Consider the following 21087-nt stretch of genomic DNA (forward strand, 5'->3'; position numbering starts at 1 on the left):
AAGTCACTTAATTTGGCTCGTAAAATGAGAATATTACGGTCTGACAGAGCACCAAGGGGGATAACGTGAAAGCGCTTTGTGAACTCCGCAGAGAAACGAGCAAGGTCCGCTATTCCCCTCGCAGAGACCTGAGGCAGCTCGCTATTCACAGCGTGATCTGCAGGACGTTCCCACTTCACTAACCGCAGACCAAGACCCGAGTGGCGGGGAACCCGCGCGCCCGGGTCCCGCAGCCCGGTCCGCTCCGAGGCCCTCCGAGGGCTCCCGGCGACGCAGGGGAGGCGGCCGGGCGCGGGGAGCCGGCCTCAAGTCCCAGTCCCTCGGGAGGCCTCCCTCCGTGCCCCCGGCCCGGGAAAGCCCTTCTCCCCCGGTCACCCCCGAGACCGCGGCGCCGCGGCCCAGAGACGTTTGGACCCTGCCCGGCCCCCGTAGCTCCCCTTCTCCAGCAGGTGGTTCTGGTCCTCTCCCCCGATTCGGGGTGCTCGCGTCACCAGCGAACCTCTACCCACGCGCCAGCGCCGCAGCCAACCGAGAAAATAAACAAACCCCCGCGCGCGGCGGCGGCGCCAGGCCCCGCCCCCGCCCCGCCCCGCGGCTCTCACGCCGCCCCGCCGTCGGGACTTCCCTCCCGCTCTCGGCTCGCAGCCGCGCTCTGCCCGCCCCTCCCCGCAGCCTGCAGCCGCGCTCCCCGCCGCGGTCCGCCCAGCCCGCCGCCCGCCCGCCCGGCGCCCCAGGGCCCGTTAGTGCCAGGCGGCCGCTCGCGGGGCGGCCGCGCGACCCCGGCCCGACGCGAGCAGCCGCCGGCCCCGTGACCCAGCCCAGTCCCAACGCCCCGGGCGGCCGCCCAGAGAGCCGCGGGAGTCGCGGCGGCGAGGGAGGAGGGAGAGGAGGGCCGAGCCCGCGGCCAGGGAGGCCCGGTGAGTACGCCGAGGGCGGGCCCGTCTCTTGGGGGGTCCCCTCCGGCGCCCCTGAGGTGGTAGTGGCGGCTCGGCCGCTACTCGGTGCGCGCCGGACTCGGCCTGAGGTAACGGGCCCCGCTGGCCGGAGCCACCCGCAGGGCAGAGGGCGCGGGAGGGCCGCTCCTCTGGAAGGGCCGCGGCCGCGACGCTCCGCACAGGTTCGGGGGCGGCGGAGAGAGCCGGGGCCGGGGCCACGCCTGCCGAGGTCCCGCCGAGGCCGGGGGCTCCCGCGGCCGGCGAGCCGCCGAGTGACAGGTGCCGCCGCCCCCTGCCCGCCGCGGGCTTCGCGCTCCCTCCCGGGGCGCCTGGCGCTCGGAAATTTCTGGAGCGACGACCTAACTCGCTCTTTTCTCCCTTTCAGGTTTTGAAGCCGCTTCTTTGCTCGAGTTTAGGTCTCGCCCAGCCCTGTTTCTTTCCTACGTACTTTGTGCGAATAAGTTTTGGAGCATCGGTTAACAGCCTGTGGGTGAAATTTGGCTTTCATTCATGAACGAGGTATATAGTGAATTACTTCTTGAGGAAAGTGCTCCTCCTCCTCGCCGCTAGCTCTTGGAAAGTAAAGGAGGAGGCTGTTTCATTTTTTAGAATTTATTTTTTTTGCTGTTACAGTCTGGAACAAGCCGTCTGTCAGAGTTTTGTGACATCTCTGTAATTTGGGGTGCTTTAGTAGATACTGCACAGTAGTGACAAAATAGGCCTACTAAATTGTCTTTTCTTTCCAACTTCTTTTAGATTTTTTATTCCTAGCCAGATTTTATAATTAGGTAGGCGCTGTGGCTCCCATTAGAAGCACTAATGAAAGACCATCTTTCTTTTACTGAAAAGCCAGTGAAAATTTTTTCCCCACCATTCAGTATTGTCTATGTGGGAAATATACTTGTGATTGTAACCTGAATCGTCAGTTTAGTAAATTTGACTTGAAGCTGTGAGAATATTATAGAAACTTTATGGCAAATTAAGGTATTAAAAATCTTTAATCTTTGGAAATATAGGGTTTTTTCCTTAATATGTTTATAACACTGTGGTTGGTATTAGTCAAATCCTAATCAATGGAAGATACTCTTAATTGTCATAAATGGCTGCAACAGACTTATCTATAAGATACCAGTTAGTGGCTTCACTCTGTGGACTAAAAGCAAGAACCTACAAGTTGACCAAAAGAACATGGGGGCAAATGAAAATACATGTGTTTTATTGGTGGGAGAATCCCTTAGGTCCTCACTCAGTTCCTGTTTGTAATTTTTGCTTAGATTTTTTCAGCCCAGGGAAATTAGGTGCTGCAGATTGGAAAGGGGAGGCAATATTTATGAAGAAAATACAGAATTTAAGGCATACCCATTAAATTTACATGGTTGGTTTGCAGTAATTGTGTTGGGAGCAAAGTTTTGGTATACATTTGGCACTTGGTTGTGAACCTTAATTTATAAGAAGCTAAAGTGAAAGATATTGTTATGTTATTTGAGGAACAGAACATAAAATAATACACATTTTTAATTTCACTGGGCATTAAATCACTGATGCTCAATGCCATTTCACTTTATGCTGTTTTATAAAAATTTAAGTTATAATTCAGTGAGGCCACACCAGTCGGACTAACTGGTTGATAGTGTTAGTGGAAGAAGATTGCCATTTATTTTATAAAAAGGAATAAACATGATTTCCTTTATTGAGGGTTTTATACATACATCAGTTTTTAAGTGCCCTAATTGTGGTTCCCAGGACTGAGGTATGACCACAGCTGTTATCTGTCTTGTCCCTAGAGAGGTCATAGTCTAGAGGGATGAAGTCACAGTGGCAGTGGTCCTCAGAACTTCGGCAGAAACCAAGAGCACCAACCATTTTGAAATCCTGCTGCTTACAGTTTAGACTGTTCATTTTTAGAAATAATTTATTTTAAGCACCTGATATAGTCTAATTCTTCTTAATCAACACTTTAAAACCAATTATGTTTTCCTAAACAAATACATTTCCTAAACAAAATTAGTTGTGATAGTTGGTGGAATGGCACTAAATTGAAACAACTTTGAACTAATAATCTTTAATTCATATTTGCATTATGGGAATTGGGGATTATCTGTAGAGCACTTTGCATTTTCTTTTGCTCTCCATCCTACTTTAGAACACAGCTTTCAGTGCACATATAGCTTGGTACTCGGGGAATTTAAGTATTTAAAAAAAATCCAAATTTAATAAATTGATCTATTGTATGCCAGGTGCTGTGGTATTTGTTAGGATGTTGAAGTCAGAGTTGTAGGGGGCTAGGCACAACAGTAAACATAATTTTAAATGAATTAATTCAATAATAAAAGTAAACATAAAGTAGAGAAATATTAGAGAGAATGGGATGATTAATTTGAGGGACAGGTTAAAGAAAGCTTCATAGGAATGCTAGCACCTGAGCAGATTTTGAAGAATGAATACAAGTTTTAAGTGGAAGAGAATGGAGAGCATTTTAGGCAAAGGAAATAGCATAAAAATATGAACAAGTAAAACTAAATGTGTGTTTAGGAAATTTTAGGTAGTTTTGCTGGAGCAAAATCTGAGGAAGGATAGTTGTTATAAAATGCCCTAACATATGCTATAATTACTAAGTCAAGTAATTGGTGTATTGAGTATCTATAAAATGGAGACTTCCCTATAATTTGACATTGCTGCGATGTCAAGTATAGAGTAATTAATAGTTTTTACTAATAATAGTAATTAAGAAATTATTAAATATTACACTTATATGTGATGAGCTACCTGCATATTTATATTTGTGAACTTACTTGTTTCTTGTGCATTTGGACCTGAACCATTTATTTTTAAATTATTTTGAGAATTTTGTCTTCCTTCAACTACTTAATTAAGTTAGCCTTTAAATTATTTTTAAAAGGAGACTCAAAGGGAAATAGGGGAAACACAAGAAATAATCATTAGATTTCTGGACTAAAACCTAATTTGTATAGTATTTTAGTATTGTGTAAGTGTATGTTTAATATATAGCACTAGCCGCCACATTCAGAGACTAACCAATGTAGGTAGCTTAGGAGATGTCCACTATACTTAATTTTTTCTTTTTTCTTTTTTTTTAATATATCTTTATTGATTTCAGAGAGAGAGGAAAGGAGAGGGAGAGAGAGAGATAGAAACATCAATGATGAGAGTCATTGATCGGCTGCAGCCCGCAACCCAGGCATGTGCCCTGACTGGGAATCAAACCCGGATCGCCTGGACCCTAGGTCGATGCTCAACCGCTGAGCCCAGCTGGGCTACTTAATTTTTTCATAGTATACCTTAAGTTCACATCATTTAAATGTATATAAACATCAGAGGTATTAAAGACTGTGTGAGAGAGAAAGGGAAAATAGTAGGGAGAGAGAGAAGAGCTCTGTTTAAATCTATTTATCCTAATGTCTCTTAAATATGACTGTAGATGGAAGTGCAGTAGTTTTAGGACACAGGATTGAAGGAATATTAACGCTAGCCATGCCATAAAGTATCTTTAAAAAAAATCCTGATGTTGTCATAGTCTGCCTCTTTATTCCTTTTTCTCTTCAGGGTTTAAAAAAAAAATGAATTCCTGGATTGTACAACATGAGTATTTTTTGCAAATTCTGAAATATTTGTTAATGAAGGTAATGTTCTTGTAAAAACATGCAACATAATTAGTTTTTGACAGTTGCTGTCTGTCATTGACATTTGACAGTTGTCTTCTGCATTACTAACGTAAAGGACTAAAGGCATCTCCTTGTCAGTTCTGACGTGCAGTTGCCCTTTCTAAGTTTGCCATGGCAGAAAAATCAATATTGCATTGATTACATCATGTTTAGCTTTTTAAATTTGGGTATAGATGACCATTTTTCCTTTTCAAGATGAGATATTTTTCTTATAGAAGAAATATTGTCATTATAGAATATTTGGGGAAATAGTGAAAACTATACAAAAGGAAAACAAGCATAATGAGTAGTACCATGTATTTCCTTCTTTTTGGTATGTATATAAGATGCATTTACAGATTAGAGATTATTTTTATATTTTTATTCCCTTTTTTATTTAAAATTTTCATTTCCCCCTCTTCCACTTCTGAAGACTGGTTAGTGTACCTTTTGACCTGGTACGTAGATTTCTCTAATGGCTATTGAGGTAGATAATGTGTTGGCTATTTATGATGTGCAGCATGGAGCACAGATGATTGAGCCTTCCAGTTGTCCCATCTCCTATTCCCTCAGCTGCTACTAGAGCTATTCTTTAATATTTACCATTATGTAAAGTATAGTGCAAGTGGCTGCCACTATCCTGTTCTCCTTTTTTGCACTCCTGCTGACCAAACAAGGGATCATTATAGGTGAGTATTTTCCTTTCATTCTATTCTTTCATAAGTTAAAAGTATTTTATTTGTTTAATTTATCTTTATTGTTGAAAGTATGACAGATGTCCCCCTTTTCCCCCCATTGACACCCTCCACTCTGTTTCCACTCCCCACCCCAGGCCTTCACCACACTTGTCTGTGTCCCTGGGCTATGCACATATGCATATACGTTTTTTGGTTGATCTTTTATTATAACATATGGGTTGCTGAGGTAGTATAGCTTAGGGAGCTGCCTCCTCAGAAAAATAATTATTTTGTCTTGTCTTTGGAATGTTTATTATTCTTTTCTCAGTTTAACAGTATTCTAATGTTTTCTTTTCACTTTGTCTTTCTGTCTTTTATTATTTTCATTCATTCAGGAAACATTTATTGTCTGTCTACTGTATGCCCACTATTTAAGACTTAGTCCCTTCTGTGATTCTTGGGTTTCAGGTAGATTGATGTTTTCCTTCTGCAGTATATTAGGTATAATCTTTAGGTCTTTGACTCTGTTCAGTGGCTCATTGCTCAACACTCACTTCTTAATGCCTAACAACTTTTTTCTTATTTCAAAGATTAAAGCCTTACCTTTTAGAATGGCCAGATGTTGATTTAAGTTTCAAAACATTTTTGCAATGGAGTCAGACATGGTTAGCCAAATTTTTAAATAGGTTGTGCCAATTCTCCTGTGCCTCATAGCACCTCAAGACATATTTCAGTTAATAATTGTAGTAAGAATACCAGTAGATGTTTATATTTGAGTGCTTCTGCTGTACTGGCTTCTGTTCTATTAATGTACATAAAGTACATTAACTTATTTAATCTTAACAACTCCGTGAACTGGGCACTTTTGTCCTACTTTCACAGATGAGGACACACAGATCAAGTAGGTGGTTTAGGGGCTTACAGTAAGCAGCAAGTTGGGTTTGCCTAGGTTTCTGCTGTTTGACTTCAGCACAGGTGTCCCATTGTCCCCAGACTGAGAGGAGATCTACAGTGTCTATATAGAACAGGGCGAGGGAAAATGTGTTACCTTTTTTTATAGTATATGATTAGGATAGGTAAAAACAAAATATATTAGGAAAGTAAATGTTGAATTTATTAAAAACTTCAGGATCATATCGGAGTTTTCAATGAGGAAATTATACTTACTTAGGATATGTTCCTTGATTTTAAAAGGAGGTGGGGGGGGAGAGAGAGAGAGAAAGAAAGAGAGAGAAACACCGATGTGAGAGAGAGAAACATCAGTCAGTTGCCTCCCGTATGGGCCCTGACTGAGGATCAAACCCACAACCTAGGTATGTGCCCTGACTGGAAATCTAACCTACAACCTTCTTGGTGTACGGAACAATGCTCCAACCAACTGAGCCACCTGGCTGGAGCCCTGGTCCAGACTTTTAAGTGATGTTTTCTTCAAATTGAGTTTCCATTGAAATTTTGTTTGAATGAGTAGGTAACAAAAACAAATCATTTTTGTAGTATGATCATTCAGTAGTTTATAACAATTGAAATTATTTTTAAAGAATCTAAGATCTTATCAAAATTTAATAATATAAAATTTCTTGTGATACAATGAAAGTTTAAGTTCAGTTGCACGTTCGTTTCATTAAAAAGGCATGTCACTGGCAAGTGGAGGGAAATGTCTGCTATTTGTGAATGTAGAGGTTTCAGGCTATTGCTTGGAACCTTGCTCATTAAGAGACTTTGTGCTTCCGTACTCCTGATGTCAGTTGCTGCTCCCTATACTGCATGCCTTGTGTTTTGGGCATCTAGAATACAAACTCTTACAATAGTTCCATTAACCTGTCTACCGTAATGGGCAGCAGTGCATTCGGCAGCTGTCTGATGTAATTTCCAGGGGCTTGAGCACTTCCCTTGACACAGTTGAGAAATAAGTACAGAGCAGCACGTGCACCAGTTGTCCTCTGGGGAGAATCAAATAGGGCTGCTTGCATCTGGTGGTCACTGGCCTAGAGTCTCTGCATTCTCCAGGGTTTTTTTGGTGGCCCCAAGGACAAAGGGTAACTATCTGAGGGTACACTGGTAAGGAAGCTCTGCTCTATGCCACAGAAAGAAAATGCCTATGAGCTTTGGAGAGATGTTTTAGAACAGACATCTGTGAACATTTAACTAATTCAGAGCAATCCAAATATGAAATCACAGTTTTTTTATATAAGTCTTAGAATGGAAAAGATATTTATTTGTGCAAGATACCAGTCATGATAAGGCTAGGTATATTGCAAGAGCAACCTGAAGATCTCAGATGTTTAAAGAAATAAAGTTGCTTTCTTGCTCAAGCTACATACAGGGTGAGGCAAAAGTAGGTTTACAGTTCGTATGGAAAATAATACAATAATTAATAAATAATAATAGAGTAAACTCTGTTCACACACAGTTGTAAACCTACTTTTACCCCACCCTGTATCCATCACAGGTTAGTAAGGAGACTTTGTTCATTGTGGTTTCATGCTCCATCAGACCTGGCTGATTGATGGAGACACTGTCTCAGCATATGTTTCCACAGTCACAGAAGCAGGGAAAAGAGAACGTGGTGGACCATGTTCTGGCTTTTAAAGCTTTTTAAAGCTTATATTTCACTAGCCAAAGTCATTCACATGGTCATGCCTGCATTCAGTAGGAGAATGATAAATAATTCTCCTTTAGGGAGGGACAGTGAATATTTGTGAACTGCTGCCACATGCAATTTATAGTCCCCACAGTTAAAATTAAATATAATAATAGTTGAACAACTTTGTTGGATTATTGTATCTAAAGTGTTCAAAGCAACTAAAACTTGTAGGATTTTAGCATGGCATGTTGAAGTTGAAGCAGAATTAATGTTTTTTATAATATTTTTGAGTCTGGAACTTGTTTCATTTTGTAATATTTTCCCCTTTAATAGCTTACACCTCATTTCCCATGCTTGCAGGAAAGATTTAAGCCTAAAAATATGTCATAATTTATCAGTGTGACACCATCTCTGTATGTTGTGGCATTTTATCTTGATTTGCATATTTCTGAGCATAGGAGCAATAGGTCTTAAGATGGTATTAAAATAAAAATACTTTGATTTAATAACTGCTAGGCGGCATCTTCAAGTTTCAGCTCTTGTTTGACTTTCATTGTTTAACAAAAAAATTGAAAGATTTCAAATAATATTCTGGATTCTTTGGTTAAGATGGAAGATTGAACACATGCTTCTCATTTTTGTTCCCTCCTGAAAACATACAAACTGTAGTGTGCTTTTAACTTTCAAAATGGACCTTAATTATTCCCTCCTCTTAGTATTCACACTTTTGCATAGTTCCCTCCCACACTGAAGAGGGTGGACCCGTGTAAACAGTGGAATATTGTAGAAATGACAGTAGCTTTTTCAGATATCAGCACTGTAACTTGAGACAGACATGATAAAACTAAAGAAAAACAAAAGAATAATTAAAAAATCAGGTTAATAATTATCTCTGGACGGGGAGTGGTGACATGCTGCTGGGGAGAGGCACAGGGTGGGTTAATGTTCTGTTAATCTTAAAAGTGCTGGGTACTTGGAGTGTTCAGTTATTTTTTTAAAACTTAATATTTTATTCAGTTGTGTACCTGATACTTCAGAATAAAAACAAACAAATTTCTACATTTTATAATTTCTTAAGAAAATCTGTTTTCCTTTTAAATTGAAAGAGTATTTAGACTTCTAAGTAGTTACAAAGCTTCTTTCTTTGAATTTGCAGAGTAGGGTTCAGCATTTCTAGGTTCAGGTCCTGACTTTCCCATTAACTTGTGTAATGGCCTTAGGCAAGTCACTTAACCAGTCTAAGCACCAGTTGCCTCATCTGTAAAGCTAAAAAGTTTGGGTTAGAAATTACTAGAGGACTTTCAATATCCTGTCTATGTTCTTAAAAAACTGAAAATACACTAAACGAAACCACTCCTGCCCACGCTGGAATGGTAGGATGCACTGAGGCTAGTGAACTAAAAGATAATGTGGAGGGAGATTTTGAAACATTTGAGGGAATTTAAGTTCTCTATTTTGTTCTCAATTCTGTGACTTAGTGTAACAGTCTCTAGGTTCAAACTTAAGGCAGCATTTTGTATATAACACTGTTCTTCCTTTCCTTATTTTTCCTGTTTTGGAAGTTGGGGATAAACATACTTTTCTGATGTAAACCATATTGATTTAGGATGTTCTCCATAAATATGTATATATTTTAGCAGTATATTTAAAAGAAAGGAAAACCATGAATTTTTGAAAACTGTATATGGAAAAATGAATCCATTGTATTGATGGTAGTCTTGCAGTAGTCTGTGAAATCTCAATATATCATTATTCTATTTTCTATTATACAATTTTATGTTGTTTTTAAGTTAAAAAGTATGTTATTGCCCATAGGATTGTGGATATGAATCCAAATATACTGTCTGTCTGGAGAAGTGTATGTATATATAATAATTTATTATTATTACTCTGGAATCTTGAACAAATTTTACAGCGTATCTTTACTCACCTGCCTCCTTTTCTCCCTCCACAGGAATTATTCTTGACAGAAGTATTTTTAAAGAAAAATATTTACAATGGCCTCAGCAGTTCTTAGTTCTGTTCCCACTACTGCGTCTCGTTTTGCCCTTTTGCAAGTGGATAGCGGCAGTGGCTCTGATTCTGAACCTGGAAAAGGCAAAGGTCGGAATGCTGGAAAGTCTCAAACAAGCAAATCAACTACAAATGAGAAAAAGAGAGAGAAAAGAAGAAAAAAGAAGGAACAGCAACAGAGTGAAGCAAATGAGGTAACAGTTACAATTATCTGTGTTTGCTTTCCCAGTAGACTGTAAGTAAGCATTATGAGGACAGGTACTATCTTATTGACCCATGTATCCATAGTACTTGGTTCATAGGTACTTGGTAAATATGACTTGAATGAATGTATATAAATTTGTGTGTATGTAAAGTCAGTATAATGAACATTTTTTGTTTTTTAATTTAATTTAATTTTTCCCATCACCATTTATCCCCCCATACCCTCTTCCACCTCCACCCCTGCCATGCAATCACCACACTATTATCCATGTCCATGAGTTTGAGTTCTTTCTTTTTTTTTCTTTTTTGCTCAATCCCTTCACCTCCCCTGCCTTTCCTCATCCCCCAGAGCTGTCAGCCTGCTCTGTATAAGTCTGTCTCTACTTTGCTTGTTTGTTCAGTTTAATGTAATGAAAAAATTTTAAATGCCTTTATGGAAGCTCATTCCAAAAGGTAAGGAAGTCTTAAGAGGAAACAAAGGCCATTTGTAAATATAACTAGAGCTATAACCAACAGATACATAAATATACATATATCTATATTCATATTTTACTTAAACAAAAATGGGATTATATAAGACTTTTATCCTGGCTATTTATTCTAATTAGCCATGAGCAGTTTTCCATATGAATAAATAAAGTTCTATATTATTTTAAATGACTCCACATTATTTAATTATATGGCTACATCATACTTTATTTAATTGAACCCTTGTGATAGACATTTAGGTTGTTTCCCATTTTTTTTCTCACTATTATAGCAGTAATCCTAAGACTAGCCTGAACATACATTTTTATGCATTTGATGATCATCTTTCTTTTACAAGGCAGGCCCCTCTCCCCTAGACATTTTCAGCCTGAGTTACATGACCAACATTTAATGTGCCCATTTGTTTTTAAAAGAAATGCTGAAAAACAACTCCATGTTGGTCTTTACAAAAAAATATTTTTATTGTTGAGAGTATTATAGATGGTCCCCCCTTTTTTCTCCCTCTTGTCCGCCACCACCTGGTTTCTGTCCAGCCTCAGGCCTTCATCATCCTATTGTCTGTGTTCATGGGCAGTGCATATATGCATATAAGTTCTTTGGTTAATCTCTTCCGTACAACCCCTCCCCTCTTCCCTCTGAGCTTTGTCAGTCTCTTCCATTTTTCCATGCCCGTGGTTCTAATTTATTCATCAGTTTATTGTGTGTTTATCTTTTAATAGAAGGAGCAGTCAGTTATATAAGGACCTTTTTCAATATCATTTAATGAGAGAAGTAGTAAAAGTGTCCTCCCCAATATTTATTTTATAATGTCCCAAGACTTAGGAAACAAGTCTTTTCAGTTTGTTTCTATTACATTTTTATCACTATTGCTTTCTATGTATCTCTTTAAAATGCTGCCACACAGAGAATAACTTTAAAAGAAAATATATTTTCCCTACCATATATCCTTTCAGAAGTCCAGTCTTTCAGAACTTTTGATTGCCTACCACTTTCATTTTGGAATTGATGATGTGGGGGAACAGAAAATAGGGTAATAATGTAGTTTACATTAGAGAATAAGAAAACGTGTAACTGAGAATGAGCCTGAGGATCCTTTCTTTCCAATTCCTTGGCTGTGGTTCTATCAGTCTTTACTTTCTGTAAAGTAAAGCAACAGTCTACTCGCTAGTGCTTCATCTCCAGTAGCATCTCCTCCTCTATGTCTTTTCCACAGGAAAAAACGGCGAAAGAGATGTTTGTATCTCATCACTGCCTTTTGCAGAACCATATATTGATTATTAGTTAAAATTGTTGATTCTCAATTTAAAGCCTTTTTATTAGTTTCCCTAAGGCTGTCATAACAAAGTACTACAAACTAGGTGGCTTAAAACAACAGAAATTTATTCTCCAATGGTTCTACAGGTTGGAAGTCCAAACCAAGGTGTCAACAAGGGCTGTGTTCTCTCTCAGACTCAAAGTAGAATCCTGTCTTTCCTCTTCCAATCTTGTGGTGGCCATCAATCCTTGGCTTCCAGCTGCATCACTCCAATTTTTGCCTCTTGTTACTTGCTTGGCATTCTCTTTGTGTATGTTTGTCTTCACCTCTTCTTATAAGGATACCAGTCATATTGGATCTGGGTCTACCCTAATTCAGTATGACTCATCTTAACTTGATTACAGCTGCAAAGACCTATTTACAAATAAAGTCACTTTCACAGACACCGAGGGTTAGGGCTACACCATATTTTTTGGGGGGATATATAATTCAATCCATAACACCCTCTCAATATTTTTCTCTCTTGTTTCATTTTCTGTGTGTCTGATTATTCTTGTTGCTGGGAAGTGGCTTGGCCAGTACAGTTTTAATTCATTATGTTACTTTGAGGACTAGCCCTTGTATTTTTTAGGACTAGCAAAGTAGTTGCTTGAATTGCATAAGCTATCTTTTCTCACTATTTAAACTTTTAAATTTGTAAGCTATTAAACTTTAATCTTTTTTGAATCTTATTGTTTTGTATTTTAAAAGCACACGTATCTAATGTTCTACTCCTGTAAACTTCTTCCCTTAGTAAAGCAGAATTTTTAAAATGATGGTATAATAGAATACAATCCATTTTTACCTATTAATCATTTTATCTAGAAATCCACCAAGCATTCTCTCAAATGCTTGCAAAATTAATATTCTACGAAGATTATAAAAAATGGAAATAGCGTTTGGAATAGTGTTTAGAAGTGTAAAATTACTGTTGATTTCTTAACTTCCAAAAAATCATTAGTATCTCAGGATTGGTAAACTGAATTTAATATATTCTTTGTTTGTTTCATAGCTCAGGAATCTTGCTTTTAAGAAAATTCCCCAGAAATCCTCCCATGCCACTTGTAACACTCAACATGAGCTTTCTTTACCAAACCCAGTACAGAAGGATTCACGAGAAGAAAATTGGCAAGAGTGGAGACAAAGAGATGAGCAGGTACAGATAAGTAAATGAAATGATATTGCTTTGACTTTCAGTGAATGTATGCATTTTAAAGATGGCAGTTCATCTGAGTCTGTGACACCACTGTTCTGAGGAGCTTTTTGTATTGGATTAATTCACATGTTTGCTGCTTTCAGTAAGAATCCCTAGACCCTTCAGTAGGCAGGCTGACGCTCTAACCACTTAGCCAAACAGGCTAGGGCCCATTCTAAGTTTTAAATCATTTGAAGAAAAAAAATACATGGCCCACATAGCAAAACTTATAAAGCAAAGGAAATTGCAAGGAAGCCTTCGAAATAAGGCTAAAAAAGGATATATAAAAGGGTAATAGGCAAACACTGTGTTTTATAAATAAATATAAATAATTGGAATTTCTCATGAAAAGACAAAAACCAATTGGGACAAACTGTCTGAACCACAGTTTGATCTTAATTCTAATATTTTCCATAACATTAAAAATTGTGATATATTGCCCCTAAAAGTATTTGTTCAGGCTATTCAGGATACCGTATATTTTGTTGAAGTATGCTACCAAAGCTGCTAGAAATTATAAAGATGATCTTTACTGCATTATTTGTCCCTTAAAGAAATATATTTTTTTTTAATCTCATTTTCCATTTCATAAACTTGTATCTATCCAGCATACTTCAGTGTGGAAAGATAGTTGTTGTTTTTTGAAAGATAGTTTTATATTCCCTCTTTGCAGAGATGTATACATCAAAAGTAGGTATATATTTCACACTTGAAATGGGTGAATTTTATGTGATAAGAAATATATAAAATATGTGAATTATATCTCAGTAAAGCTTAGTGTTTAAAAAAAGATGAATAGGCCATTGCTTTGATTTGATGGCATTCATAATTTTTACTGTTTCTTTTAATATTGAATCAAGGTTAAGATAACGTATTGTTCACTAACACCTATTCCCTAGGAATAAGTCTCTGTATAGATGTTGCTCAGGCATAACCTCTTTTATTCATAATACATTGATATTACTGAGTCCAGTGTTCTTTTTTTAAGTCTCCATGATAGCTCACAAATAATTAATTTAATAGAAAAATCTCTTCTCATGGGTTTTCAGTGATAAATAGTTTAGATCAAATTTTATTTTATATTTCTTCCTCTTATTGTATTGATTCAAACTCCACACATCACTGGTTTTGTCTAGCTCTAAAGTGAAGCATCTGCTAGCTTGTGCACAATACTAATTGTTCTTTCACATTGTTTTCCAATCCATCTGATACCAGTGTTTTGCCAATAGCTTGTTCTGTTTTATGTTTGTGAGTGTGATATTTTTCATTAATATTAAGTCTGTTGGTATAATGAATCTCTTGGCAATAGTTTGACCTGCCCTTGGTTTCCCTATAGGAAGTGCAAATTCAAATAAATCTGTGATTTTTGGCTCTTTCTTTAGCAACAATATTCATTACTTTTGTTCTGGAAAGCAACTATTTGAAGCTTGTTCTGGAGAGACTCCTGCAGGTCATTGTGCTTTGAAAGTGAAACAAAAACTATGTCTTCAGGCCACAGTCTTGCCCATGTTTCATAGCTAGGAAAAAATGGATTGATAATTCAGTAAATCAAAATTCCAGATATCCTCTATCTTAATTTTTTATTTATAATTTTCTTTTCAGCTGCTTATAAGATATCGCTGTTATGACACATACAGGTTTACATTCAGTATTCACTGTATTAGTCCTTATTTATGTTGTTTTTATAAGTTGCATCTTTTCATTACTATGTTTAGTCCTTCAGTGAATCATTGAAGTGTTTATTACTTGGAGATATAATCAAGCATACAACAACAATGCAGACTTAATAAAAATGCAAACAGCACTCAAAGACGTGAAGATTCATTAGCTGAGATGAACTGAACCTTATAACTAGTGCGAACACACAGATAACAGTTTTTGTAGAACATTGACAACCTTTAAAATCATAATGTTCAATAAGACTATGAGATTTTGGGGGAAATACTTCTGTTTTCCAAATTAGTGAAAGATATGTGGTCCACACTTTGAAAATCATTGAGTTAGAGTACCACAAGGCAATATAGCTATTGTGGTTAAACAGTTGGCTGCAGGTGTTAGATGTCTTCAGAATGATGTTTTGTGTTGGTTTACAATAACCCTGTCCCATGATGTCTATGAGAAATGAAGAGTAACTCTTCATTTGGAAATTGTTTTGCTTGGATTTAAAATGGGTGAGATTGTTATGTTACTTAGGCTTACAAATTAATTTTTTAAAATCTAGTTCCAAAATGTTTATTGTCCTTCCTATTTTTCATTGGTCCTTCATACTCTTTAACTGATCATAAACCCTTGAACTATAGATTTCTTTCAATAGAAAGAAAAAATGTTTTACTACTAGATGGGGAGTAGGAGGCAATGAAGGAAGCCAAGAGGAAGGGGCATCTTGGGCACATGCATTCTTTTCAATCCTGTGGGCATTTTAGTACCTACTATTCCCTTTTTCTTCTTTTCCTGCTCCTCCCTTAAGTTTAAACATAATGAGTAGGAATTCTCAATTTGCAAACTTAAATATAAGACACTTTTTAAAACTATTGGTTTTATTTGCATTTTCTTGCCTGGTGCCTCCCAGCCCTTTCCCCCTCCCCCCCTCCAGTTCTACCTAGACATGTACTGGTTAATTAGATTAACACCTATATTTACAACAGTCTTACGGTAATTATTTAATTAAGATATGTTTAGGGAATTTGGAATCATGTTTTTTTTTTCTTTCCTAATGATTTAATCTTGTGTTACCATTCTCCCTGTTAACTAGGATCAGAAAGATTATGTTTGATTCATTCTTTTTTCATACTTAATATTAATCAGTTCCAAAACTTGGTTATTTTTTTCTAAGATACAGCCATTTTTATTTTCTGCACCGCTGTGTTCTGGTCCAGTTTCCTATATGCTGAGATTACAGTGGTTTGGCCAGGCGCATTGATTCAAAATTCTCATTCTTCTAATATTCAGTTTATTTCTTTAAAATTACTTCTATTAGCATTTCTCTTTCATCTGCCTCAAATCCCTAATTTTTAGGGAGATCCTGGAACCTAATTCAACCCTATCTAAGCTATTTTCTACTGTTCTCCAACATAGAGGAGGGGAATTTTAATCTAATATGTGTAACTAGTGCCATGCAGGTACTGTGCTAGGTACTGTACATATATTATAGCTGTAAACCTTTAAAACTACCTTGCAAGGTTGATACTATATATATGTATGATGGAACTGAGATTCACAATTTATAGAACAAATTATCCACCTGTGTGATCTCCCAAAGTCTGTGTTTTTTCCACCTTTCTTGTATAGAATTCACCTTTTGTCAGGTATCTTTTTCCTTGGTATCCCATAGTAAAGGGTGTGGCAAAAGTAGGTTTACAGTTGTGAGTACGCAGAAGAGTTTATTCCTGTTTTATTATTTATTAATTATTATATTATTTTCCATACAAACTGCTATAAACCTTCTTTTGCCCCACCCTGTATCTCTGTCTTTAGTATTATACCTTTGTTCACATGGCTCTTTCCTCCAAAAATTCCTTTATTCCTTTTCTACCCGCTACATTTGGAATCAGATACTAGAAAGAGCCATATTTTTTCACTTTAATAGTTCCATTTAGCCCTGGCTGCTGTGGCTCCGTGGTTAGAGCGTCACTTGTGCACCAAAGGGTTGCAGGTTTGATTCCTGAATCTGGGGTATGTGCAACCAATCGATGTGTCTCACTCATATCTACGTTTCTCTTTCTCTCTCCCTCTCTCCCTCTCTTCCCCTCCCTTGCACTTTCTAAAAATCAGTAGAAAAAATATCCTCAGGCGAGGATAATAATAATAATAATAATAATAATAATAATAATATAAAAGTTCCATTCACCTTTTGTCATGCTATTTGAATTAGCTCTCACAACAGCTAAGTTCTGTGAGTTAATACGAAAAAGAATAATGACATCTTGCAAGTCTCCCTGCTTTCTAAGCTATTCCCCTGTTCACTAACTTATTTTTGTTTTATCAGTCGTAATATGTGACATATTGGAAATAATCTTAAATGCCCTTTCCATAAGTGTAAAATGTCTTTAATATGGATTAAAAGCTTAGTGGTAAATTAAACTAGTTTTGTTCAGAATAAATTTAAGTAGTTTTGCTACTTTTCCTACATTGGGATGATAACTGTGCTTTAATTATAGTGAAATATTTTTTATTAAGTTTGCTTTCAGTTTAGGTGGAGAAATACCAACTTTTTTGTGTGTAACACATGAATCCAGTTTTTTTGCGTATAACTAAATTGTTTTTGAATATCTATTTATATAATTATCTAAAAGGTGAATATATTACTTTTTCCTGATTATTACTAATTTGGATTGATGAATTACTTGATTCTTTTCAAGGAAAAAGTATATGAAATTTACTCTGGGCTTAGCCGGATTTTCTTGTGCTATTTACCCTTAATTCTAATTGTATTTTCTCTGAGTTAATTTTTTTGTGATAAACCTAATCATTTTTCCTCTTTTTGTTGTCTTAGTATAGAATTAGATGAGATGCTTTCAAAGGAAATATTGGTTAACATTTTTCCAGTTATCAAGGTATCAGTGTGAAACAGATCATATTCTTTTTTGGAGTTGGTTTCTATTTTAGTTTAGTTTTTTATTATTATTTAGCAACAGAAACAATTCTGGTTAACTTTGGCAAAAATAATTTGTCAAATGAATTCTGAGTGACTCACAGATTTGAATTAAGAACTAAACAACTAGGCGTTAAGAAAGATGGAAACTAAGCTATTCTGGGGTGCATAGGCACATGAACTAATAGAACTAGTACACTCACTTTTAGAGGGCTGTTATCAGATGAATGAATCCTACTTGCTTTGTGTTCTCAAAATTTAATTCCTAGGAGACCAAAAAAGAGTTGAATCCCTTGCTCCCACCCTGTTGTTGATAATGGTAGTTTGGATGTCTGTGTGGATATGGTGGTGGGTGGTATACAGATTTATGAGATTGGCTGTTCTGCTAAAATCATGACATTGAAATGAAGTATAGTTACTCAGAGGAATAAAGGAAGGGATTCTGGATAGAAAAAAACAAGAGGTTCATTATATTTATGCTTTTATTATCCAGGATGCATAGGTTGATAAATACATGCACACAAATTCAGGATGTTTACTTTTATCATATTGCAACTATACTATATTCAGCTGCAGATATACCTTATCCTCAGTGCTAGACTACCCAAAGTCCCATCCAGCTACTGTAGCAATTCTGTTTGGCAATTAGGAAAATTAATTCTTGGAGAGTTATTTGGTTAGAGGGTGGTGGAAGCTAGATTGTGAGACGTTAAGGTGAGATTTTGTGGTGGGAAAGTGGAACCAAAAGATATAGATTACAGAAAATTATTTTAGTTACAGCATTAGGTGACTTTAAAGGTAGGGCAATCATATAAAAGGAATAAAAGGTAGCAGTAAAAGGATGCACTATAATCACTCCATAACCTCAGGCATGTGACAGGGCATTTGGTCACCTTGTTTAAAGGTTCTGTACCTGAGGAATTAGTTTGTGTTAAGGAAATGGTATGTTTTATAATGCTCATTATTTTTTAGTATTCTTATAATTTTGAATAATAATCACTATTATATTTTCGGTGTCCTAAACTGAATATTGCCTTTGACATCCATGACAGTGTCAAATTCTTCGTAAGATTGTGTGTTTTTTTATCCTCACCTGAGGATATGTTAATTGATTTTAGAGAGAGAGGAAGAGAGAGAAAGATCATCGATATGAGAGAAGAACATCGATTGGTTGCCTCTTGTACTTGCGTTGGCCAGGGATCGAACCCACAACCTACAACCTAGGTACGTGCCCTGACTGGGAATCGAACCTGCAACTTTTTTGTTGGTGTATGGGACAAGGCTTTAACCAACTGAGCCACTCAGCCACGGTGTAAGATTTTTGTTTTTATTAAAGTGAAAGAATTATGTGATATACAGTGAATTGTTGACAATGAAAGGGGAAATGGAAATCTCAAAATTGGAAGTTTTTGCTTTGGTATCTTCTATAAAATGCCTTACTTTGGCATGGATAGATAACTTTGGAGAACCCAGACTGTTTTTTAATGTATTTTTTTCTTTTCCTGTATATATTGTTATGATTATTTTGCTAGTGTGGTATAATGCTATCATTTATTTCTTGTGAAACATTTTTTTTTAGCTGACATCTGAAATGTTTGAAGCAGATCTTGAGAAGGCATTGTTGCTAAGTAAATTAGAATATGAAGAACACAAAAAGGTATTTACACATTTATTCATTTAGCTATATTAGGTTTAAGTGGTTCAAAGTTAGGACCAATCTTCCTGAATTTTGTATTAAAGTTCTCTTTAAAGTTTGTTGTAACAAAATATTATCATTCAGTTTTAATTTAATTTTTTAATTTTTAAAAAATAAATGACATAAAACCTTTTTAAAAAAAAATTGATTTTAGAAAGGGGAAGGGAGAGAGAGGCATCGATGGAAGAAACATTGTGCCTCTCTTACACACCCAGCCGGGGATCGAATCCCCAACCTGGGTATGTGCCCTGACTGGGAATCAAAACCACCACCTTTTGATGGACAGGACTACGCTTCAACCAACTGAGCCACACTGGCCGGGTTACACGCAGTTTTTATAATAAGATTCTTTCTCAGGTTTTGAGAGACCACAGAAACATGTGGACTAAACTTTGATGATTTGGAATGTTTATTTTAAAAAGTTCCAACATGAAGGGAAGAGAGGAAATTAAAAGGAACAGCAAATGATTTATTTTAACTTATTTAAATGAACATAGAAAATTAGATTAAAAAATGTAAGGTAAGTATGAGTACAGGGGCATCCATTAAGAGACCCTCTGCTGAAGATACACTACAATTAACTAAAGTAAATAGGAGGCCATTTCTGTTAATTTGGCCTTGTGAACTCAGCATTTGTCACTAAGCTGTGATGTTGGGTCGAGTACTGAAATGCGTTCTACAGCTTACAACTGTAGGAACATTTAAGTAAAAAAGTAGTGATGGTTTCTGGTTTCTATTTAAATTGAGCATTTTTATTATCTTCATGTTATTTAACTTTAGTTCTTCACATGTATTGGGATTTTTTTGATCCATAACATTTATTCAACTTGTGATTACTCAGTAGTTGATCATCAATGACCTTTGGTCATGCTTAAGGGCCTTTAGACTATGTCATTGTATGCTAGCTTCTTCATTCAAGATGAAGGGATGAGAATAATTAAAATTCACAGTAGATGATTTTGCAGTGTATTCATAGCTAAAGGGAAGAGGAAGAAAGCCAGTGAAGTGGACTTTGGGACCCTATATGTGTTAGTTTCTTTTTCCATATCTCTCTATTGTTATCGTGAAAAATCAAGAGTAACTGTAATCCTGTTGTTACTTGTCCATTTAGACATAAACCTGGCAATTACAAAAATGGATAGAGATAGCTTCACTATGATTTAAGTCATTTAATGGACTTTCAGGTTACACTGGAAAAGTCCTCCTGACTTGTTCAATTTGAAGAGAAAATTTATCAAATTGAAATTATTATAAAGTAATGTGTTAGATATATGTCCAGATTCTAAAGCTAAAATGATTAGCTGTATCTTTAGAGGAGTAGAGTAGATGATATTGATAAAATATCTTGTTTCCAGCCCGTTTTCTTGGCACATAGGCTAGTACCCAAGAGCTTTGGTTTTATCAGACAATAATGACTCTCAGAGAATGGAGGAATTCCTTTTGTGCATGATGGCTAATTTGATGTGATTACATTGATGTTGTCATTGAGGTTTGTTTATTGTTGTTTTTTAAATATATATTGATTTCAGAGAGAGGAGGGCGGGGAGAGAGAGAGATAGAAACATCAATGATGAGAGAGTCATCATTGATCGGCTGCCTACTGCACACCCCCAACTGAGGATGGAGCCTGCAACCCAGGCATGTGCCCTGACCGGGAATTGAACCTCGATCTCCAGGATCCTAGGTTGATGCTCAACCGCTGAGCACACCCGGCTGGGCAGCTGTTGAGTTTTAAGTCAGGTTATTT

General features: G+C 37.1%; 1 protein-coding gene across 3 annotated transcripts in view; it reads left to right on the forward strand.

Moving 5' to 3' along the window:
* Nucleotides 1-810: 810 nt before the first annotated feature.
* GKAP1 (G kinase anchoring protein 1) overlaps nucleotides 811-21087 on the forward strand; it is a 48272-nt gene continuing 27995 nt past the window's right edge. Inside the window, exons 1-5 of one of the 3 annotated variants that reach the window (XM_081152545.1) lie at nucleotides 811-917; nucleotides 1321-1454; nucleotides 9813-10065; nucleotides 12871-13014; nucleotides 19224-19301. In XM_081152545.1, coding sequence (XP_081008671.1) covers nucleotides 9856-10065; nucleotides 12871-13014; nucleotides 19224-19301 — 432 coding nt within the window. In that variant the 5' untranslated portion in view covers nucleotides 811-917; nucleotides 1321-1454; nucleotides 9813-9855. The remainder of the gene's footprint in view (nucleotides 918-1320; nucleotides 1455-9812; nucleotides 10066-12870; nucleotides 13015-19223; nucleotides 19302-21087) is intronic. The other 2 variants (XM_081152547.1, XM_081152546.1) reach the window with 2 other exon arrangements.

Source organism: Miniopterus schreibersii (genome assembly GCF_964146895.1).
Source record: "Miniopterus schreibersii genome assembly, chromosome: 11".
NCBI lineage: Eukaryota > Metazoa > Chordata > Mammalia > Chiroptera > Miniopteridae > Miniopterus > Miniopterus schreibersii.